Below are 25,178 nucleotides of genomic sequence, written 5' to 3' on the forward strand. Positions count from 1 at the left end.
AGGAGCAGTTGGATATCAACACCTATGAGTGCAAGCATATCTTTTTGTTTAAATATATATATATATATATATATATATGAATAAACACAAATTCCCAAGTGCGCTAAAGTGGAATGTAATTACACAGTTCTTCCAGCGTTATTTTCGTCGGAATGTAGACTGGAGGGTATTTAAATCTGGGGACCTGTAACAGACACCCCTCACCAAATAGTCACCCAAACAAGAGGCCAACAGGCCAATTAGTAAAAAGTTATTTTAATAACGTATACACAGTTCAAAGTATAAAATTGTGTCAATAAAATGCAACTAAAAGAGTACACAGCCAACACGTTTGTAAGGTGGAATCTAGATATCCCCTCACCTTTTGCAAGGTGCGAGCTCGACAGGGAGTATCTTTACAGACTAGGTTGCGATTCTCTGACTGACAAACCAGTCAGAGAATCACAACTATTTGGTGAGGGGTGTCTGTTACAGGTCCCCAGATTTAAATACCCTCCAGTCTACATTCCGACGAAAATAACGCTGGAAGAACTGTGTAATTACATTCCACTTTAGCGCACTTGGGAATTTGTGTTTATTCTTGTATGCTTTTGAGGTCTCCCAACAAAGATCTCTCCCGTGGTGCCGCTTCTAGGTTGGCGCGAGATAAAGATACTACTGTGTTTTTTATATATATATATATATATATATATATATTGAACAATACCTTTCTTCTGTGCTAATGGGATTTTGAATATGTGAACTATAGCAGGCAGCTCTTCTCACTGAGTTCCCTGTTAGCAAGAACTAAACTAAAACAATATACAACCATAGTGTATAGTGTTTTTCACTCTTGCTATCTTACTAGCCGAACTTTTTTATATACTTGTTATTATTGTTCCAATTTATTTGTGATAATAAAGTATGTGTCTTCAAAAATTGTACTAACATATTGATGAATAGTCTAAGTTGTATACTCTGCATTTGTAGAAATACCCCTTATGAAGTCTCGACAAGAGACGAAACACGTTGGGTTTTCTTACAATTGTGATCCCTGATCTTTCTAGCAAGACGTTGGGAGAAGGATTTCTGTCAAAACACAGATCCTGTTTTATAATGTTTTTTCTTTATTTTATGTGAAAATGAATCTATCTATCTATCTATCTATCTATCTATCTATCTATATATATATAAAACAGTCACTCTTTATTTTGATGACTGACTAATCATTATCCTATCTACAACATATTATTCAAGTAGTTTTCCAATTTTTAGTTCTTGACAATTGGTTAAACTTAATATTTTTATATCCAGTTTCATCTCTTTGTCATCAGAGACATTATCTATAAATAAAAGAGATTGAGGATACAATATTACTCACTGAAATTATATCTAATTAAATATTTTAATTCTTATATATTATTCTTAAAATTTTGCTTCATATTCCAAGATCAACATTTTGTTGCTTTAAATTAATCCACGATGAATGCATTTGTAATGATAATTGGTGACAATAATAATTTTTTATTTTAGTTCAGTGTTTCCTCTAAGATCTGTCTTAGGGTTATTGTTGAGATTTACAGTAATCCTAAAAGTCTTTTTCTTTAAATCAAGATTTTGTTTTCTAATTATTCTATATTTTTAACTAGAGACACATTTTCTAATTATTTTTTTTTAACTTCTGAAAATTATGGTCTGTTTTATCCCTTCATTTTCAAATTCAGGAGCATGAAAGTTGGTTCAGCAAATGGATCTTGTGTCTTTCAGCACTCTGCATATTGCCTAGCCCATCTCATGCATCTTTTTGACTTTTCAAAGAAGTATACAGCCCAGTCACATACCCACCTTTACCTAAATAGCATAGGGAGTGTTAAGGAAATGTCTATACAATTTTGGACTATGCAGAGTTGTTTCCACTCAGATCTCTTAAATCAAGGACAGGGATGGTGCAAGTGCCCAAAGATACTGATGATGGTTATGAAACCAAGCATATAGAAAGGAGAGATTCTGTCATATAGATGCATATGATTGGGACAAAGGATGAAGGTCCTCATTCAGTTTGCGCAGGATGTAAACACATATGCAACTCTGAATTCATCCCTTACTCTTAAGCAAGCAGAATCTAGGTGTTATTCTCTAACCAATTACCTCATGTTGTATTGAAGATTGAGTATCCAAAAGGTAATCTATGTATAATTCATATGCACTCTAAAAAAGAGAGGAAATAACATACAATATTAATAACAATTAATAGTATTGTCACAGCACCGTGCCCAAGCCTGCACTCAGATATGCAAACCTGCATTTTACTGAAGCTGCCACCACGATGAGTATAAGAATAGTGCACTTATGATTGCCAGACACTTAAATCACACTTACAAAATCCACAGTTCTTACACATACGTAGCATAGGCCTCTCCAGATATCACTGATATTTTTATTAGGATTTTTTGAGGAAATATGTCATGGGTTAAGTTACAAAGAAAAAAACGAAGGTAAATTACAAGACATACAATTATGAGATGCACAGGTTGACTTCAAGTAAATGAAAAGGAATAACAAGTCAGAAACCTAAATAATCTTACTCTGAGGTTTTATGCAATCTGAGTGGGGAGACCAAAGGAGGCAGTAGATAGGACTTCTCCTAGCACAAAGCTTGTAGAGTGAACCCCCAGTAGAGAGTGATTCTGATCCTTATAGTTCCACAGCTACACTACTTCCTTTTCAGGCTGAGCAAGAGCTTCCTTAGTTCTCACAAGACATGTACAGATGCAAATTATACCCCTTTTACACTTGCCGGCTCGGGTCATTCCTGGGAATGTGTCCCGGGATATTTCCCGGGACACATTCCCGGGAATGACCCTTTTACATTAGCGGCCCGACCCGGCATATTACCGGGTCGGTGACATCACCGCTGACTCTACCGGAGGTGGTGCTTGGAGATAATCTTCTCCAAGCACCGCCTCCTCCTATGCAGAGAACGGGTGCCGGGTCGCCTTGACCCGGTATACCCGTTCACACTGCACAGTTCCTGTGATGGTCCCGGATTCAACCCTGGTCGAGACCTGGGTTGAAATCCCGGGATGCTCGTCCCAGGAAATTGTAAGTGTACCCTTTTACACTGACAAAAATCCCGGGATGATGCGCGTTCACGTGCAAAATCCCGGGATAAAATTGTCAGTGTAAAAGGGGTATTTGGTGTCTCAGGGACACTATGTCATATATCTCTCTTGCTTCATGAAAAGTATTTTTACTACCCAGGAAATTGGGCATGGGCCCTCAAAGGGCCATGGCTGTATAGCTATACCTTTTGGTAGGATATTGGATCCCCCACCCAGCTAGCAGTTTATGGCAGGCAAGGCTGAATAAAAGACTGAAGCTGACACTCTCACAGACTGCCTGTCTGTCCAAACCTTGACCAAGGCTCCCCTTACTGTGAAAAACAAACATTATTTCCAAGGAAGTTTTAACCTTCAAAAGATCCTTAGTTAGAACCCTGCCACTTGGTCCAAGTAGCTTATATAATGCAGAAACAGTTTCGAAACTAGTGATACATACCAAACAGACGTTTATAGAATATACGTTTTGGAAGCACTATAATAATTCTCCTCATGTTCACACCTGGGATATAACTCACAGGACCGCAAGCACAGTTTACTCAGGGCACACGGAATGCATACAGTCACCATACGTGACTTTAAGGAATTGCCAAAAGCCATGTCAACGCCACAATTTTTAATAATTTTAAATATAGTAGGATCAGAATAAACAAATAAAATTGAGGCATTTTATTCCTAATATACCAAATTTGGAATATCCATTACCACAAACATTTTACCTAGACAGTGCACAAGTAGTTATATTAACACAATTATAATCTATACATATAGTATAATAAAATGTTTTTTGTACATAGCATTTTTTTCTTTCTTTTTTGAGAAATATACTTCTAGGGACTGTATGAACTATGGAGATGATTTTTTTTTAAATTTTTGTCTGTCTGCTTGAATGTTTGACTGTCATTCCGGCATGGCACAAAAACAACTGAATGAACCTGGATCATGTTATCACTATTGTATAGCTTTGTGACCTAGAAAGAAGCTGAGGTATGTATGATCTTGATGTGACATCAGGGTGAGGAGCAGTAAAGGAAAAAGCTGACACTCCTCAAGTCTAAAGTAACTATATGTGTATAATATTATATATAATATAAGGGAATTATATAATATAAGAGAATAGTGTACTTTTGTACTAGAAAGGGCTATAGATAGTATAGTATATTCATAGTATTTAGCAACTGTATGTTGCAGACATTCCCTGTAAGTATGGTATACACCACCACTGAGTTTATTAGTTTTAAATGTGTTATTTTCTAAATATATGTACAGTATTTTGTAAGGCACATTATTGCGGCAATAATTGATTGTGATATAGAGTGAATTGAGGGCTGCGCTTAATTACCAACTAAGGAAAGTAGCTGCTGTAAGTGACAATAAGAGGGATCCACACTCCCTCTTTACGTATATGGAAAAGGTGTCACACTGCGCTTGTCTCCTTAGTAAGAGGACAGAGATTTCAGTCCACAATGTGAGTGAGAGTATAATACAATAGTGTATATGATAAATAGAAGTATATATACACGTGGGGCAGTAGATAGATAATCAAAAATTATTTATTGCTAAAAAGATCCAAAGGGAGAGTATGTCTATATATACACTAGACCTAATACTGGTATACAAACACAAACTATGCAGACAAAAAACATGTAACATAAAACATCAGTATGGACTTAGGGGTAGATACACCTGGACGGCAATTTACTCTTACCCAAGTACTGATTTGTAATAGGTATTATGAGATGCAATATTGCTTATAAATCCAATCTGAATGCAAAAAAGGAGATTTATGGTGAGAACTTACCCTTGTTAAATCTCTTTCTGCGAGGTACACTGGATTACACAGGGAATACTATTGGGGTGTAGAGTAGGATCTTGATCTGGAGGCACCAACAGCTATAGCTTTGACCTTCTTTCCAGGTTGCATAGCACCGCCTCCTCTATAACCCCGCCTCCATGCACAGGAGCTCAATTTATTAACCAGTCCAATGTAGTAGCAGGTAAGAGAGATGACAACAGTTAGTAGCCACAGACATCACATTCTCACGACAGGAGAAGGTATCAGCGGCTAATGCCTTACCTACCCAAAGAAGCCAAGTGCGTCAGGGTGGGCGCCCTGTGGAATCCAGTGTACCGTGCAGAAAGAGATTTAACAAGGGTAAGTTCTTACAATAAATCTCCTTTTCTGCAGTGGAGTACACTGTATTCCACAGGGAATAACATCTGGGATGTCCTAAAGCAGTTCCTCATGGAAAGGGACACACTGTAGCTGGCACAAGAACCCAGTATCCAAAGGAAGCATCCTGGGAGGCGGAAGTATTGAAGGCATATAACCTTATGAACGTGTTCACTGAGGACCACGTAGCCGCCTTGCACAATTGTTCCAGGGCCGCACAACGGCGGGCCGCCCAAGAGGGTCCAACAGACCGAGAATGGGCTTTAATAGTAGCAGGAGCTGGAAGACCAGCCTGAACGTAAACTTGCACAATCACCATTCTAATCCATCTGGCCAGGGTCTGCTTATTTGCAGGCCAGCCACATTTGTGAAAACCAAACAGTACAAAGAGAGAATCAGACTTCCGGATGGAGGCAGTTCTCTTCCCATAGATACGGAGAGCCCATACCACGGGGGTCATTCAGAGTTGTTCGCTCGCTAGCAGATTTTAGCAGCATTGCACACGCTAGGCCGCCGCCCTCTGGGAGTGTATCTTAGCTTAGCAGAATTGCGAATTAAAGATTAGCAGAATTGCGAATAGAAAATTCTTAGCAGTTTCTGAGTAGCTCGAGACTTACTCCTACACTGCGATCAGCTCATCCCGTTTCGTTCCTGGTTTGACATCACAAACACGCACTGCGTTCGGCCAGCCACTCCCCCGTTTCTCCAGACACTCTCACGATTTATTCTGGCACGCCTGCGTTTTTCCGCACACTCCCAGAAAACGGTCAGTTTCCGCCCAGAAACACCCACTTCCTGTCAATCACACTCCGAACACTTCAACGATGAAAATTCTTCATTCGGACGTGAGTAAATCTACTAAGTTTTGAGCTAAAATACTTAGCGCATGCGCACTGCGTACCATGCGCATGCGCATTTTTGCCTTAATCGCTCCGTTGCGAAAATCGACAACGAGCGATCAACTCGGAATGACCCCCCCACATCCAAAGACCGCTCTTTGGAGGACAAATCAGGAGAGTTAAGGGCCGGAACCACAATCTCTTGATTAAGGTGGAACGAAGACACCACCTTAGGAAGATAACCAGGACGCATTTGAAGAACTGCCCGGTCACGGTAAAAAATCAGAAAGGGAGACCTACAGGATAAAGCACCCAAGTCTGAAACCCGCCTAGCCGAAGCAATAGCTAGCAAAAACAAGACCTTAAGTGTAAGCCACTTGAGGTCCACAGTCTCAAGAGGTTCAAACAGAGCCTCTTGTAGGGCATTCAGCACAACCGACAAATCCCAAGGAGCCACAGGAGGCACGTAGGGAGGTTGAATCCATAGAACACCCTGAGTGAACGTGTGAACATCAGGAAGAGTCGCAATTTTCCTTTGAAACCACACCAAAAAGGCAGAAACATGTACCTTGAGGGAGGCCAGATGAAGGCCTGAGTCAAGGCCTCATTGCAGAATGGCCAAAAGATTGGCAGTACTGAACTCGGGTACTCCAGTTTCTTCCCACAATCCAAAAATATACTGGTAGGTTAATTGTATCCCAACCAAAATGAACCCAAGTGTAAATTTGTCTGTGTGTACATATGATAGGGAATATAGATTGTAAGCTCCACTGGGGCAGGAACTGATGTGAATGGGCAAATATTCTCTGTGTAAAGCGCTGCGGAATATGTGTGCGCTATATAAATAAATGGTAATAATAAATTAATATGATGTTATTGTTGTGATTAATAGCCAACATGTACTTTTTTGCACTGTTTACCATGGAAGTGATGTCACGTCCATTTTTCCATGTGTTCCAAACTTTTTTTTTGCAAGTGCTTTCACTGGTAAAAATTGAGGGACCTAGGTGAGTGTGCTGCACTGGCGTATCTATAATAAGTACAAGGTGTACGGTGTGAGACCTGCACATGCACCAGAGTCTACTGCACTGCCCAAGAGGAGGAGGCCTGATCGGAGCCTGCACATCTATTTCTGAAATAAGTGGTTATTAAGTAAAACTATTTAGAGTTATATATAATGGTAGGGGGTTGGACGTGGTGTGTAGATTTAATATAAAATATTAATTATATTATGATTACTTTTAAAGTATAATGCATCCATTAATTGTAATATAAACACATTTTTACATTATTATTTTGTGCATTGTAGATATTGCTACAGTACATGGTGAGGACCTTCTCTCGCTATCCAATTGGACTGATCAGTGTCAAGTAATTGTGAGCTAAGCTTAGAGTTCTTTTTTTGTTATGATACTATTGTTTTTCTGATTACCACTGCCTGTCACCCACTGCCTCTCCCCAGCATCACCCTCTGCCCATCTCCCACTGCCTTTAAACGTTCGTCACCTCACTCTTCTGTCACCCACTGACTCTCACACTCTTCCTGTTACCCCGTCTCTTTTCACCCTATCTCTATCACCCTCTACCTCTCCCCAGCATAACCCTGTGCCTGTCTCCCACTGCTTCTCCCCGCTGTCACCCACTGTCTCCCCAGCATCTTTCACAGCCTATAACCCATTGCTTTTCCCCAGTGTCACCCACCATCTCTCCCATTTGTAGGCAGACTCAAATTTATAGTTTGCAGGGGACACTGACCACCCTAGCACTGGACCCTGCCACATCCACTTTTCTAACCTGAGTATTGCTCAAGTGCACTGGTGAATCCAGTTTTTTCACCATGAATGCACCACCGGTCGCAACATTGACTCCTAAAGCAGCTGCTGTCTCGTGCAGAGTCTCCTTTGTAACTTTCTTAAGATATGGCCAATGTGACTGTGGCGATTTCTCGAGTATGCTATTATATTTCTGTGTGCTGCTGAGGTTAGAGTTTTTGCAAGGTTGAGGGGTAGAGTGTAGTATCTGGGTCCTGCTGGAGTGTTGGTATAATGGGTAAGCGCGTGTGTGTGTGTGTGTGTGTGTGTGTGTGTGTGTGTGTGTGTGTGTGTGTGTGTGTGTGTGTGTGTGAAGACTGTAGATGCATATTATGCTGGAACTCTTTGGCAGTAACATCACTGACACTGGTGGGAGGGAGTTGTCAGAGGTCTACCAACTGTCATTAAGGAGCATATTTAAGAGCGAGTGATATTCTTGTTATCACTCATTACTAAACTTAAATGGCCCCTACCTGAGCTTGAGGAAGGAGAATCTTCCCACATGATTGTGAGACAGGTGCAAAGTGAAAAACATTGACAATAAAAATGTAAAAGAAAGAATGTTTCTTATTTTTTTTTAAATAAGAGACTTACTTTTGTCTTGATTTATGAACATTATTTAATATGCTATTCACAAATCATATTCACATATGTACACAAATGTAAACAAAAGCATATACATTCACATACCTGCCTATGCAGCAAAGTAACAGGGAGACAGTGCGCTCTGTGCCAGCCCTGCCCCCTAAATCCGTGTTATCATGACATCATACCTACCAAGTGGGTCCACTGCCTCATTTGTATCATTCTGTTTGTTGTGTGTGAATAAAAGTGAAAAACACATATTAAACTCTATATACCTTCTCTTCTCTGGAGGGGAAAGAAATTAGAAATGATTAAAATTGCTATTTTACCTGATGTTGCAACAGATGAACTAGGTATTCTCTTTTATTTGATACGCAGACACGTAATGGCTATTGTAACACAACTGGTGTTGTTTTGGGGGTTACATACGCTATCCCAGTAGGCGGGAAGTTGGCTGTCAATAAACCCAACAGTGGCATCCTGCCCGCCACAATACCTGGCAGCGGGGCAAGCACTAAGAGTACCTTTGCAGGGTCGACGCGCTCACCACGCTGCGGGCTCAGTGGCTCACTGCACTCATCACAGGATCTATTCCCACTCTATGGGTCTCATGGACACCCATGAGTGTTAATAACCCTGGTGGGCCGGTATTCCGGCTGCCGGCATTGTCGGCTGTCAGGATTTTGCCGCCGGCTTTTTAAGTGTATCCCATTTTGGGAGCATGTTGCAGTGTTATAGTTTTCAGAAGACTTGAACACATGTTGAAATGTAGCTGTTACAAGAAATATTTATAAACAGAAATCTTTTCTTATGCATATTATACTTTTACTGTATGTTATGTTTTAACTTATGTTATCAGAGTTACACTATGTTATTCTTTTATACCAATTTATTTCTGAGGTTCGATGTAATGTAAAACGGAATCTGGAGTTGAAAGTACCTCACAAATTTATCTTTACATCGATAAGTTTACACATTATTGGAATTTATGAGCATTGATCTTTATACTCAAGAGGGCGCCATTTCTCATTTTCCAATTTATAGAAGTACAATGACTGAAAGAAGTTTCTTTGGAGAACGGCAGCTAGCAGAACTAAGAGAATATAATATATTTAGGGTTGTTTTTTTTTTTTGTTTTATGAAAAAGGACTAATAACTAACAGATTAAAAATGATTAAAATTGTAGTGCTAATCACTAATAACCTTAATTCTACAGTATTTACATAAAAAGTGTACATAGAAATTGATTCACAGGTTATTTAAAGATTTCTTTAGCATTTTTAATTTTCAGATATTTCAGTGATGTTTCAATTTTTTATATATTATTATTAAGTTTTTTGTTTCAAGTTTAAGGTTGATACTCTGTTGTTTGCACCAACTGTTCAAGGGATCAAGGTGGTGGGACGCATACAGCAGCATGCAGGGTCACTTCCTGGTTATGGGAGACTTCAAGGACTTCTCCTCTGCCCATTACCTCTGGCCACGTTTTAACAACGCAGCGGCACATCGGGCAGTGCAAAAGAAGAGACTCATTGCAAGATGAGCTGTTGCGGCTGCGCAGCTATAAATGCATGGCGAGCGATTTTTGGCAGAGAGGAGCAATGTCGGACTGGGGCATAAAGGGCCCACCAGGGGAATGCAATGGTAGGAACCCATGTTTGGAGGAGTGGCCAGCCACCACAGAGGCTTGGCTAACCACTAGAGAGCGCATGGTCTATATATAGTAAATACCTCTACTGCATGCATGATAATGTAACAGATTAATAGTAGCAATGCACTGTAGAAAATACCCTATAGTCCAGTGAAGTATAAGGTAACAAATGTACAATGTATAATTCAAGTGCACAGTCTGTAACCTGAACACCACAAGAGGAGGTGTGCCCCAAGGCAGTGGGGCCCACCGGGGGTTTCCTCTGTACCCCTGTGGGCCAGTCAACACTAGAGAGAAGAAGTGTTAGGCTGGGTACACACTCGGATGACCAGCAATGGTCAGGGTGATTTCCCTTCACCCTGCCCCAAGCCAGATTGCTGGTAAACCCTAAGGGGGACATGTACTAAGCAGTGATAAAAGTGGAGAAGTGAGCCAGTGGAGAAGTTGCCTATGGCAACCAATCAGCATTTACATAACATTTATAATTTGCATACTATAAAAATATACAGAGCAGCTGATTTGTTGCCTTGGGCAACTTCTCCACTTGCTCACTTCTCCACTTTTATCACTGCTTAGCAGGGGCGGATCCAGAAGAAAATGACAGGGGGGCACCATGGAAGGGGCAAGTACATTTGCGTGTGGCTTATGTCTCCACTACATGGGGTATGTCTCCACTACAAGGGGCGTGGCTTCAAAGGACAGGGAGTGACTTACAGTAGGTGACAGGTAGAGTGACAGTCAGTGCGTGTCAGCTAGTGGTTGATGGAGAGTGACAGGCAGTGGGTGACGTGGAGGGTGACTGGCAGTGGGTGACACACAGCGGGAGAGAGGGTAACTGGGAGAGTGACTGACAGTGGGTGATAGAGAGTGGGTGGTAAAGAGAGTGACTGGCAGTGGGTGATAAGGAGAGTGTGACATGCAGTGGGGGGATAGGGTGACGGAGAGGGTGATTGGCAGTGGGTGACAGGGAGAGTGGCAGTGGGTGACAGCGAGAGGATGACTGGCAATGGGTGTCAGGGAGACTGGCAGTAGGCAACAGGGAGAGGGTGACATATGAGTAAGTGTAATGTGGGCCCCTATGACACACATACAGTATAAGTGGGGAGGGAAAGGAGCACACTTAAAAAAAAAAGTTTACATTTTTTAATACAAAAAAAGTCTGTCATCATCATGCATGATATAACACATTCACATAAACAATACACACACTGCACTGACTAACTCACCTTCCCTGGGATAGGTCTCCCACAGCACAGAGCCCACTCCCGCGGACTCCAGTAATGCTCCCCAGCAGTAACCAGCATGATAGTCAGCGGGTCCAGGCACATAACAGCACCCCGCTGTATTGTGGCAGCAGGCAGCCGCCGATCCTCCTGGGACTACCGCGGGTCCGGGAGAGAGTTTGAGCACACAGCAGGCTAGGTGCACTCCGCTGCACCCAGCCTGCTACATTAACAGTATGGCGGCGGCACGCAGCCGCCGGGCCTCCTGGGACTACCGCGGCTCCGGGATTGAGTTTGCGCACACAGCAGGCTAGGTGCACTTCCCTGCACTCAGCCTGCTACATTAACAGCACGCAGCCGCCGAGCCTCCGAGGACAACTTCCCTAGTGCCCGCCGGCTCTGTCAGGTGGAGATTGCAGCAGAGCTGTGGCTGCTACTCTCCAAAAAAAAAAAAAAAAAGAACTGCCACAAATGACAGGGGGGGCACGGGCCCGAGTGCCCCCCCCCCCCTGGATCTGCCACTGCTGCTTAGTACATGTCCCCCTTAGTAATATATTAAACAATTGCTCAATGGGGGTAATTCTGAGTTGATCGCAGCAGTAATTTTGTTAGCAGTTGGGCAAAACCATGTGCACTGCAGGTGTGGCAGATATAACATTTGCAGAGAGAGTTAGATTTGGGTGGGCTATTTTGTTTCTGTGCAGGGTAAATACTAGCTCCTTTATTTTTACACTGCAATTTAGATTTCAGTTTGAACACACCCCATCAAATCTAACTCTCTCTGCACATGTTATATCTGCCCCCCCCCCCCTGCAGTGCACATGGTTTTGCCCATCTGCTAACAAATTTGCTGCTGCAATCAACTCTGAATTAGGCCCAATATCTTGATACGTCCTTCATTACACTGCACGGAGACGCACATGATATCTTACGGAAGTGCACAATCACGCACATTAGACGATCAGCATGATTTGTCATTGTGAGACGACCAATCATGCCGATATCGTCTAAGCGTGGACCCAGCCTTATTGTACTGCCCCTCCCCCCCCCTTCTGAGCCTCCCCTGTGCTAAGCAAATGGCCACTCCACCCATGTGTGGCCATGTTCCCAGTAACCAAGCCTGTATGTGCTCTCAACAGCCCTGATGCGGGAGCAGATGGGAAGACGCAGCCTGGAATGGAATACTACTCATGTCTCAGGGCCGGTTCTAGACCTTGTGGTGCACAGGACTAAAGATTCCTTTGGCGCCCAAACCCCCCATTGCCAGACAAAATAGGGTTAGTGCGCACCAAAGGCGCACAGGAAAAAAGGGGGTGTGACTTAATAGGGAAGTAGCGTGGCCACAGAATAGTACCAAATCCCATTAAGCAGCACAGTGGTTTCCGTCGGACACATTACACCACACAGTAGAATCCCTTATACCATGTTAGAGCACCTTACACACATTACACCACAGTAGAGCAGTGCCCCTTATACACGTTACGCCAGGTAGCTCCTTACACACATTGCACCAGGTAGGCCCTTATACACAGTGTGGCAGGTAGCCCTTTATACACATTGTGACAGGTAGCCCCTTATACACATTGCACCTATGAAGTGCCCGCTATGCAATGCCCTCATTAGTATTTCCCCCAGTAGTAATGCCCCCAGAGGTAATGCCCCCATGTAGTATTGCCCCCAGTAGTTATGCCCCCAGTAGTTATGCCCCCAGTAGAGATGCCCCCAGTAGAGATGCCCCCTAGTAGCACTGCTTACACACACACACACACACACACACAAAAAACCCACAATACTCACCAGCCCCGCTCCTGCTACCGAACCGCTGACCACGGATCGTCATGACGTCTCTCCCATAGCACCGCACAGCCGCACAATGCCTGAGCCGGAAGCCGGAGCTCAGGAGTGAGCTCTGGTCGCCGCTTAGGGGAAGGTGCTGGCTGCAGCCAGGGTGTTGGTGGGCAAAGGGGCACCTGCGGGGTGACTGCAGGGACACCCGCCAGGCTTGCCTGCACCTAGAACCGCTCCTGATGTGACTTAACTAGTGTTCCAGCTCTGCTACCACCCCGTGCATTCATATTTTTACTAGCTAGTCTGAATGCTAGGCAGAAGACCAAGGATAAATGTGATAAGGCCTCTCTCCCCTTCCCCCAATATGACATAACATTAAAGTTACAGCCATTCTAGTAGGGGGCACACATTGCACTTATAGGCTCCCATTTATAATGCCTTGGAGAGTGATAAATAGCACGGTGATAAAGTACCAGCCAATCAGCTCCTAACTGCTATGTTATATGCTGTGTTTGAAAAATGACAGTTAAGAGCTGATTGGTTGGTACTTTATCACCATGCTAAATTACTAAACTATAAAGCACATGTTGAGTTGCATGACAAACTATTACTGACATTGGTTTTCTGCCACCCTGATACTTATTTCAGTGCTGTTTACTGACGCAACTATGTTTATATACCCTCTAGTTGTTCTATATTGTATTGAACTGTAAGTCATTGTCTTCAATTTTTGCTTATTTGTTTACTCTGTAATTGACCGCTGTGGATCCCATTTGGCGCCATATAAATAAATGATGATAATAATAATAATAATAACAATTGTGCCTTTGTTAGGAAGACACGAAGACAATTCAGTCACATGGATATGTAACATCATATAATAATAATTATTAATAATAATAATAATTTTAAAATACAACTTCTATATATTCAGCTGGTAATAATATTAGATAGTAAATATTTACCTTAATTTGTCTCAGTATATTTCCAAAAAGAGAAGACTCATTGCAAATATTTCTGAATATTTCACTGAAGATCTCCAGATGGACAAAATGTGGAGGTCTAATATGATCAATATTAAGAAGTCCCTAAAAAAGAAATTAAACAAAAAACAAAAGAGTTAGATGGCAGACATGTGTAACTGCGCATTGGTTACTGCCTAGGCTGCCCTGCATCTCTCCAGGCACTGTGTTATTTGCCAGATTTCAGGTGCCTCAAAATGTTAAAATTATAGCAGTATGTTTTAAGTTATATTATCTACATGGCTAAAATGCTTTAAGCAGTATTTAACCTTGTTGGCTTTGTGTTTCTGGCAAGGGGGTAAATTTACTAAGATGTGAGTTCAATTTAAGATGGGATGTTGCCCATGGCAACCAATCAGATTCCAGGTATTATCTTCTAGAAGGTGCTAGATAAATGAGAAGTAGAATCTGATTGGTTGCTATGGGCAACATCCCATCTTAAATAAAACTCCTGTCTTAGTAAATGTACCCCATAGTGCTGCCTAGAATGACTGCAATCTGGAATGCCCACCTTTGGGCCCAGCTCTGCCACTTTCATGGTCAGTTTTAGCATGAAAGCAATCATTATGTTTATGGTTCCATGAAGTCAGAGCTGCATCTTTAATTATAAGATTGTGCTAGAAATTGTCCTATTTCTCATATAGAGGCTTAAACTGCAAATTGAACCGTGGATGACCTTGTTTGCAAGGCCTTGCTTACAAGGTAAGAGACTAGCTGTATACCACAAAATAGATTAGTGACTTGGGATCTTATTTATCAAGGATTTTAGTTACATTAAATTACTGTATCTAGCAACTCCAATTTTAGGTGATGCAGAGGGATAATTAGAACCATTTTTATCAATCAGGATGATGATCTGACCCCTCCAGTATGTTCCAAACTCCAAATAGTGAAGCTTTTCAGAGATTGTCCCAGTTGGTTTATACCATCCTCAAATGGTGTAAACAGCTTTAAGCCTATGGAGCCTATCTTGCAGGAGAGGGACCTTGCAATCCCTCCCTCTCTGCCTCTGGCCAGCTTCTGAATCTGACTCTGTGCGCATGCACAGTTTCAGATTGCCCAGAAGAATTTTTTCCACAGACAGCTCCAAAATGCTTGGGATATAACTTGACGAGACAGTGGGTATCGCTAGCGCTGTCCCTTCGAGTTAAGTACATTGCAATAGAGATTGTTAATATTCATGGCTTTGCTATGATAATTAATACATACCATAGGCCCTTATGGTTTTGAGAAAGAGGAGAAGAGGTCACAAGTCATCTATGCAGAAGGCTAAGTTGTAAGAAATACTAGTTAAATCAGTAACTTGAAAAACATAATTTGATTGGATACACGTAATGTTAAAGATCTGTGTGTTTGGGGATAGGGGTGACTTTGTGACTGAGTGATGACTTTGTAACAGCTTATTTGTATTGCTGAATGACAAAACTGGAATGGTATCTTCCAACCATACTGTGAGAAGATTGTTGCTGAATAAACATCTCATATTGACTAAGAACTTTTGTAGTCTACAAATAGTGACAGTCAAGCAAAAATGAGAACAGCTAAGGTAATGTATGCCTTACCCTAGTAGCATATTATAAGTTTGGTTCAATAAGTAAGGAAACAAGATGTCTCACATGTGTAATGTTCTCTATTCCATTCCAATTTCCCACCAGGCCAGAGCAGGTAGACAACTGCTTCCCCTCATGGCCATTAAGAATCAAAAGTGCAAGATACACTAATCCGAACAGGTATACAATTTGTGTCCAAAACTAATAAAATTATACAACAAAAACTCCTAATATTCTGCTGTCATGTAATCTTACGCAACAGTGGGTACTATCATTGTCAACAATCAATGGAAGGAAGAGAAAAGGTTGTCACTTCATAGATGCACATACAGGTTGAGTATCCCTTATCCAAAATTCTAAATCCCACATTTTTGGTTCTCCTACTGAGGTAATGACATTATATATATATATATATATATATATATATATATATATACATATATATATATATATATATATATATATATATATATATATATATATACATATATATATATATATATATATATATATATATATATATATACACACACATACAGTCAAAACAACTTGCAGGCTGTAAATATATTTTCGGATAGGCGGCACTCATGGGTCTTACATCAAATAAGCGGGTCCAGACACCCGGTTTAGCAACGTTTCGGTTTTAATCTCAAACCTTCGTCAGGCATATGCCTGACGAAGGTTTGAGATTAAAACCAAAACATTGCTAAACCGGGTGTCTGGACCCGCTTATTTGATGTAAGACCCGTGAGTGCCGCCTATCCGAAAATTATATATATATATATATATATATATATATATATATATATAAAATATTATATATATACACATAATATATAATATATATCATTATCTCAGTAGGGGACCCAAAAATGGTATTCTGGATTTTGGATAATGGATACTCAACCTGTAACTTTTACTATTTGTATTAAAAAACTGTGTCAAATAGAACAGCCAGTGAAATATAAAAATAATACTGTGAAGAAAAGGATTGGAAATGTGTATTCAAAGCAAATCCATGCCCCTTGAGTCCCTATAATTAATTATATTATGTGTTGTTGCTATTTCCAAAATAGATAAATGCAAAACACTAATAAACATACTGGTAGACTTCAACATACTGTAAGTCACCCATATGTTTTATTATTACGCCACAACTTAAATAATTCAACCAATAAATAAAGACACGGACAACTGTATAGATTGGAAAAAGGAGGTCACAGACAAATTTATTTAAATTCGAATCTGGAATTAGAAATCTTAATCACTGGTGGCGAAAAAAGCAGTGCCAACTCGGCCATGGCTTAAAAACTTTTAATCATTAAACAAATGGGGCGGTGTTTCCGCCCCTTGCGCAATCTGTCTTGGGTAGAACCATCTCCCCTTAACTAGCACAGTGCTGGTCCCTCCTTAAAATGGTGACCTGGTCCTCCCCTGAGGTAGTGACCGACTCGCCTTTTCTCAAAGGGGAAATGCTAGCCAAGCTCTGCTGCACTAAATTGAGCCGCTGATGAGCACTGCGTTCTGCCCGCTGCGCCTCGCCTTGCTGGAATAACTATAAAAATGTATTCCAACGTGAAAACATTTAATTGAATTTTCGTAAAAAATAATTTGCCGGGTGGGATCCCAAAATGGCAAGAGGAATTTGAATTCCTCAGCCTTGACATATATAACCAAAAACAACCCGCCTACCAAACAAATTTCATTGGCTAACTGATTGATTGACAGCTTTAACCCCCTATGCACCACTATCAACATAAAAACCAGTTCCAGCCAGCTTAGCTTCATAACAAACAGGGTGCTTATATTCTCTCTACCCTATACAGTCTCTCGTTCATTTATATGTTTTTTTTCGTCATCATTAAATTGTGGATCACAGAGTTTCAAGGTTCTAAAAGAATTTTAAAAAATGGTGTATCTATTATCTTACACAGTCAAATTGTTACTATCTCAATTTAATAATACATATCCACTCAGAGAAAGTGTACAGAAATATAGGATCCAATAATATAATTCACACCAATTCTGGTGCAGTTTGTATCAATTATTCCCTTTATAGTATTCATATAATGTCTTTATAAAAGGGATTTAATGTATCCACATACAGCTTTTGGCTTTAATACAAAGTTATTTATAGTTTATGATAAATTACTTTTGTATTCCTCAAATTGCAACATCCATTGATGTGTCATATACAGTAAGTATTCCTACTGTATATTGTGAGACTGCAGCAAAGTCCCGGGGGGACATACATTTACTTTCCATTTCTGTTGAATGTTCTGCACCATATGTTTGCAGCCAGCTTCATGCCACTCCAATAGAGATGTCTGTATCTTGGCATTCATTTATCCTCATTTATATTCAGTATTGGAGAGCATGTTGAGGCCTCAGCAATTGTTATCTGCCCTCTCACACTATTAGTGTGTGGTTTGTATAATAATATCCACACATAATCCAGATTTATGCTACGTCAATAAGGATATTAAATATACAGTGTATATATATATATATATATATATATATATGTTAGAGAAGTCGTCCGGCACTCCTAAATGTGATTCAGCCACTGTGGTGCTCACTCAGTGCAATAACAGGTACCAAAGAAGATGAGCCGCACTCACAGACATTTCATAATCTTATTAACCGGAGTAGACAAAGGTCACATGGCCAGAAAATGTGTTTAACGTTTTATGTCTTTATGACATTTTTTCAAGGATTAAAGAGAACACTGCAAACATTACAGATGGGTCCACGGTTATCTTGGTTAGTTTGCAGCGCCTAGGCACAACATGGTTTGTTAACATAAACCTTTCATCTATTGTTCTAAGCTGGAATACAATAGAGAGAACAATACAGCAGGGGATTAAGTCATTACAGCAGGGGATTAAGTCCGACTGCCAAATCTCAGTTAATCCTATTAAGGGTCAAGATAAACATGGACCCATCTGTACATACCTTTATAGTAGCTCACCCAGGTGTGTGAAGTAGCAGCCGTCCCGCTCCATGCCGCGGCTCGATGACGTTATTGTCATGCGCTGTGCGCTGACGTACCGGCTCCTAGCAATGGGGGGGGGGGGGGGTGGCTGCATAGTGCTCCCATCACCATAGAAACACGTACACAAAAACACATCAGTAAGCTTCAAGATCAAGCAGAATGTAAACTATTAGGCAGATGTATGCAAAATTACCACATAGGATATCAGCGATGCAATTGCATATGGGATGAGCATCACGACCATCGGTCGCTTACTCAGGCTTGCTGTCGCAGGGCAGCTTGCCAGGCCAAGGAAACTTCATCTCGCAATGCAGTCCTTGGCCTTGCCACTCCCGGAAAATGGGGGCCCCCATCTCTCCCTATGAATGTCTCTGCCTGTCAATCAGGCAAAGATGCTCACATCCCTGCGATGCGATCACAGAACCCATTCTGCACATGTGCATAAGCGATCCTTACTGAGTCACCCCCAAAAAACACTGTTGCAATTGAGAAGCATGGTATCTGGAAAAAGTGTTGAGCATTTCTGGGTGATAATTGGGAGGTGACTAAACAGACCCGCAGAGATGTTCTGTCTTATTGGCATATTAAGGGAGTATCATGGGCATATCATGGGCGTATTGCTAAAGTGTTTGCATACACAAAAAATAGTTCTCGGCACAGCTTGCATCACACCACTGGATTGGAGAGGAGACCCGCCAAGTTGCCCACTAAGTGAAGTAGCAGATTCAGCGGGCAATAGGAGGGAGGGAGTTGGAGAGGCTGGAGATGAAGTGTGACAGGAGGTGGAGCTAAAAAAAAGGGAGACACAAGATGATGGGGCTGAAAAAAAGGGAAGTAATGATGCTGAAAGACATGGGGGATAAGGCTGAGAGCCACAAAGAAGATTAATGGATAGCTGGACATGGAGAGACTTAGGAGTGATGAGGCTGGAGACACAGAGATGGTACTGAAGTGCCACAGGCGAGGATGAGGCTGGAGAGACATGGGGGATAAACTGAGAAACACAGATAGGGATGGGACTGATGAGACATGGGGGACGAGCCAGTGGCTGACCAGCATGTGCCTCCTGGTGATCTATGGGGGGCCTCAAAAACATGAATATTCCGGGCACTAAGATTTCTGTTGCCAGCACTGATTGCCCCTGGTGGGTGCCATCCCTGCCAACCTCTAGGTTAGGATCTGTCAATCACACCTGCAGTTGCTTGTGCACTGGTACTAAAATCAATGACCCCAATGTATGAGGAATATTCACAGAGGTTGACTGCTATCATTACTGTAAAAACTGGCAATACAGGGAACCCATACACATTTTTTTTTTTTTGTTCCCCCAATTGAATAGATTATTTGTAATTTTCTGCTGCACTGTGCTGGGAGAGACAGACAGAGGGAGAGAAGAGGTTCTGTGTGAGAGAGAACAAGAAAGAAAGAGAGAGAGAGGGTGTCAAGGAGAGAGACAGTGTCATGAACAGAAAGGGAAAGAGACAGTGTCAGAGAGAGAGAGAGAGAGAGTGTCAAGGAGAGAGAGAGATGGTGTCAGAGAGAGGGAGAGAGTGAGACAGTGTCAGAAAGAGAGAGAGAGACAGTATCAGGGAGAGCGACAGCATTAGGAAGAGAGATGGAGTGATAGTATTAGAAAAAGAGACAGTGTCAGGAAGAGAGTGAGGGAGAGAGACAGTGTTAGGGTGAAAGAGTATCAGAGAGAGACAGTGTCATGGAGATAGAAGCAAGAGATATAGGTTTGGGGAGAAAGAGAAACAGGAGACACTACCGGACTATAACAGCACGGCAAAGGTCTCTCTCTGTTGGGGGTGGGCACTTCAAAGCATTAGGCCCCACCCCCTAAATACTTGCAAATCGCGTCACTGCTCTACTGTTAGGAGCTGGCCAGGTAGGGGCAGAGCACCTGAGCCAGGCTGGGGCTATGTTGATCGCAGTCTGAGGTTCCCTCCACTACATACTCTGTCACCAAGCTTTCAGTGGTGGCTAGGGGTGAAGGGGGTCCTCGGTGCAAAGGGAGCTGCAGGCCCTGGAAGCAGCACAGGGCCCCACAGCAACTGCACCCACGTTGGGTGTGATGCCGGATCCCGGTGGTCGGGATGTCAGTGGTCACATGACTGACACCGGTATTCTGACAGTTAGAGTGTCGATAGGGGAGGGGATATTTATTTAACCATTCCTCTGCTCCCTAACCCCAACCCGTGTGGGATGGTGGCTTGGGTAAAGACCCAGAGGGTGGCAGATTGGGCTAAGACTTGGGCTATGGTTAAACCCCCCCCCCCCCCTTCTAACCCTAACCCCCCCCCCAGGTCCTAACCATATGAGTGGCCTTGAACTTACCCTAAGGATGTCTACTTACTCCAGGGGTGGGCAATTAGCATCCCTCCAGCTGTTGTAGAACTACACATCCCAACATGCCCTGCCATAGTTTTGCTATTTGGTCATGTTAAAATATTTGCACAGCATGCTGAGATGTGTAGTTCTACAAAAGCTGGGGGACACTTATTGCCCGTCCCAGGCTTACACACACTGAAGAAGAAGACACTGCTTCAGAAGGTAATGAATTAAGGACTAAAAACAGTTAAGCTAACTGAAAACTTCCAATTGATTAATTAGTTATTACGTGGGTGTAGCAGGGGTTCAAAAGCAAGTCCCAATGATTTTTTCAAAGTGTTACAATTTTCTCATCTTCAATTGAATAGGAAGATCACTGTGGCTCCAGGAAAAACCCTGCACCACAGGGGTATTTAAAAAATGAGCACAAAATTGAATATGCCCCTTAGTGTGTCTAGACGACCAAGGCTGGGAAACTCTGAACTAGACAGAACATGTTGCAACGTAAGATGTACATTTTTTTCCCCATGCAGGGTAAATACTGTCTGTTTTTGCATGTAGCACACAAATACTTTACAGCCTAGATTTTACATTGCAATTCAGTTTAGCTGGGTCACACCATTCACAACTTTTAATATCACCACATTTTAAATATGCCCCACTCGCAGTGCAATATCGTTTTATCGAAAAAGGTTCTCCTTTTTGATAAAAAACCATTTGGGGTACTCTTGTGTATGCAATTACACTGATTAAATTAAGTTGAGGATGTATTTTAAGTCAGAGAGTTTCTGAAGACTTCCTCAGTGTTAGCTTTGGAACAAATATTAGTGGTGGTACAAGTGGGCAATTAATAGTGAATGTGATATATCATTTTGGGGGTTTAATCATTTTTATACAGACCTGAGAGTTTTGTTTTTATTAACTCTTTCACACCCAGAAGTCATGTCTGCTCAAGTGAGAGCCGTTGTGACAAGTGACATTCAGGAGCTGATTAGGAGCATATCAGATGCATCAAATATTACTGCACTTTCATAACTGTGTTCAGGTTTATCATTCAAACATGTTCATACTGTACCTTTGCTAAGTTCTTTTCGTAGTACTCAACAGACACATTCTTGTAGAACTCTTTTGTCAAAAATTGCTTTTGAAGAATTTCTCTATCAAATTGCAAAAACATGTTGAACTGATCGGATTTAGTCAGGCCAGTAAAGTAAGATGGCACAAATTGGTATTTCTCCAAATAATTCTGGGATGTTCTATTCCTCTTACAAGGAAACGTTGGTGGTTTTAATTCAGGCTGCTGAAGCTCTTCTATCTGTGATGTCTCTTTATGATGTGTGTGCTCTAGATTTTCCATACATCTCCCTTGTGACTGAGTTTCCAGAACAAGACTAGAAAATGGTGTGTTCTTTGGTGTAGCTGGGCCAGTTTGTTTTGTGTCTTGACTGATCTCACACAATGATTTTCTCTTGGGATCATCCGTATTCAGTGCAAATAGTTCTTTTATCTTTGTATGTGATTGTGAGGGCAGTCTCTGATCTTTGTCTTTGTTAGGTTGTAAGTGTGGTGCCTTTCTTGCAGATTTCCAGAAAACCTTCTCTTCTAGAATGTGTGGCTTGAAAAGGTGGTTATGATTTAAATGTCCACCTGTATAATCCCATGAATCACTTTTATTTGCTCTTTCTGTTCCATCCAAAAGTTTTCTGAGGGGTACAAGTTTGGTCTGTTGCTTATTTTTTAACATAATAACAGCAATGATTGATGTACTGGAAAAATGCACCACCAAACCTGGTAAAAAAAATACAACAAATATATAGCGTTATAGTCATAGCTGATACATTATATAAACAGGAACTAAAACTACTGCATTGGGGTAATTAATGTCTCAATGCATATGTGACGCTCAACATCAGTTAATGCTGTGTTCTTTCTGCTAAATTCTTATTATAAATCCCGACATAAAACAGTGAGTTCAAAAAGTCCCTCTACAGAGAATTTGTGCTAAGAATATGACAACATTGGCCCTCATTCCGAGTTGTTCGCTTGCTAGCAGCTTTTAGCAGCATTGCAAACGCTAGGCCGCCGCCCTCTGGGAGTGTATCTTAGCTTAGCAGAATAGTGAACGAAAGATTAGCAGAACTGCTACTAAATAATTCCTTGCAGTTTCTGAGTAGCTCCAGACCTACTCCTAGATTGCGATCACCTCAGTCCGTTTAGTTCCTGCTTTGACATCACAAACACGCCCTGCGTTCGGCCAGCCACTTCCCCGTTTCTCCAGCCACTCCTGCGTTTTTACCTGGCACGCCTGCGTTTTTTAGCACACTCCCTGAAAACGCTGAGTTTGCCATCCAGAAACACCCACTTCCTGTCAATCACACTATGATCACTCGAGCGTTGAAAAAACGTCGCTCGAGCTTGTGTAAATCTCCAAAGTTTTGTGTTAAATTACTTAACGCATGCGCGATGGGTACCATGCGCAAGCACATTTTCCACCTAATCGCTCCGTTGAGAAAAACGTCAATGAGCGAACAACTCGGAATGACCACCATTGTTTTTAAACACTAAACATTATTTACATGGTCCTGCTGGTGCTGCATGGTCTCTAGCAGCTTTGTGGTTCCCCCCTCTGGCCCTCATTCAGCTTCAGTTGCAGTTTTGCTAAAATAGTAAAACTGCAACTGATTGCGATCGCATGCTGAGAGTCACCCAGCACAGGGCAAGGCCGCCCAGCATGCAAATACCCGGCAACGATGCAATAGCAATGCAATTGTATTTGCACTTTATAATGCAGATACAAAATTATACTTAAATAAGTCAAATTACTTACAGCTTGACATGAAAAAATTCAAGTTATTCATTTTAGTAAATGTATTCTAAGTAAACAGTATGCTATAAATTGAGAACTCTAAAGGGGATGCGGTTAAGATGCCGGCTATCGGGATCCTGGCAGTTGAAATACCGATGCCGGAATCCTGATAACCGTCAGAATGCCAACACCGGAGATCGACACTGGAATCCCGTCAGCCGGCATCCCGACCGTAAGTATAGTGGGCTGGTTAGGGTTAGGCAGCAGGTATAGGGGTAAGGTTTAGGCACCACCGGGGGGAGGTTAGGTTTCAGTTGCGGGAAGGGAGGGTTAGGGTTAGAGGCCAGGGGATAACAACGATCGGGATGCTGGCGTCTGTCTGTATTGTAACTGCCGGCATCCTGACCGCCAGTCAAACATACTGAACCCCTCTCAAGTTATGACCCTGACATGCATAGCATTAGAGGTTTTTTTTTTTATTGTTTTTTTTACAAGATTACCCAGATTAGTTGAAACTGGTATCATAAAAGAGGCTGTTTACTTTTTGGAAATGATATCAACAAGCCATGTCACCAGAAACATAAATATAAGGTTAAACTAAATAAATAAACTTTAAAGTAAAACAAAAAGAAAAAGCAAAGATAAACACTAAACAAAAAAATGATATCCGCTTTAACTTCCATATAGGTATAATACATGTATATTTACAAATCCAACTAAAAAGCCAAATCCTGTTGGCATAAAATTAACAACTGCTGTGGAAAGGTGTCTCTCTAGAAGCATTGGGACAGGAGCCCCTTTAAAATGCTGTTATGGGGCCCACAAAGTTCAGTCTACACCCTTGGTTACGACCCATTGTCCTATTAATATGACATACTATACACTTATGCACAACAAAATACTGTTCATACCTATTTATATTAGAGATGAGCGGGTTCGGTTTCTCTGAAACCGAACCCGCACGAACTTCATGTTTTTTTCACGGGTCCGAGCAGACTCGGATCCTCCCGCCTTGCTCGGTTAACCCGAGCGCGCCCGAACGTCATCATGACGCTGTCGGATTCTCGCGAGACTCGGATTCTATATAAGGAGCCGCGCGTCGCCGCCATTTTCACACGTGCATTGAGATTGATAGGGAGAGGACGTGGCTGGCGTCCTCTCCATTAGAAATTAGATTAGAAGAGAGAGAGAGATTGTGCAGAGTCAGACAGAGTTTACCACAGTGACCAGTGCAGTTGTTGTTAGTTAACTTTTATTTATTTTAATATAATATATCCGTTCTCTGCTATATCCGTTCTCTGCCTGA

General features: G+C 41.7%; 1 protein-coding gene across 3 annotated transcripts in view; it reads right to left on the reverse strand.

Annotated features, from left to right (window-relative positions):
- The window catches only part of C4H6orf118 (chromosome 4 C6orf118 homolog), a 116,287-nt gene that overhangs the window by 54,261 nt on the left and 36,848 nt on the right, over window positions 1–25,178 (reverse strand). For all 3 annotated transcript variants that reach the window (XM_063917545.1, XM_063917543.1, XM_063917544.1), the window contains exons 2-4: window positions 22,142–22,854; window positions 14,134–14,256; window positions 2,128–2,187 (exon numbers count right to left, since the gene is read on the reverse strand). In XM_063917545.1, the coding sequence (XP_063773615.1) occupies window positions 2,128–2,187; window positions 14,134–14,256; window positions 22,142–22,810 (852 nt within the window). In that variant the 5' untranslated portion in view covers window positions 22,811–22,854. The remainder of the gene's footprint in view (window positions 1–2,127; window positions 2,188–14,133; window positions 14,257–22,141; window positions 22,855–25,178) is intronic.

Source organism: Pseudophryne corroboree, chromosome 4 (assembly GCF_028390025.1).
Source record: "Pseudophryne corroboree isolate aPseCor3 chromosome 4, aPseCor3.hap2, whole genome shotgun sequence".
In the NCBI taxonomy this organism is placed as follows: Eukaryota; Metazoa; Chordata; class Amphibia; order Anura; family Myobatrachidae; genus Pseudophryne; species Pseudophryne corroboree.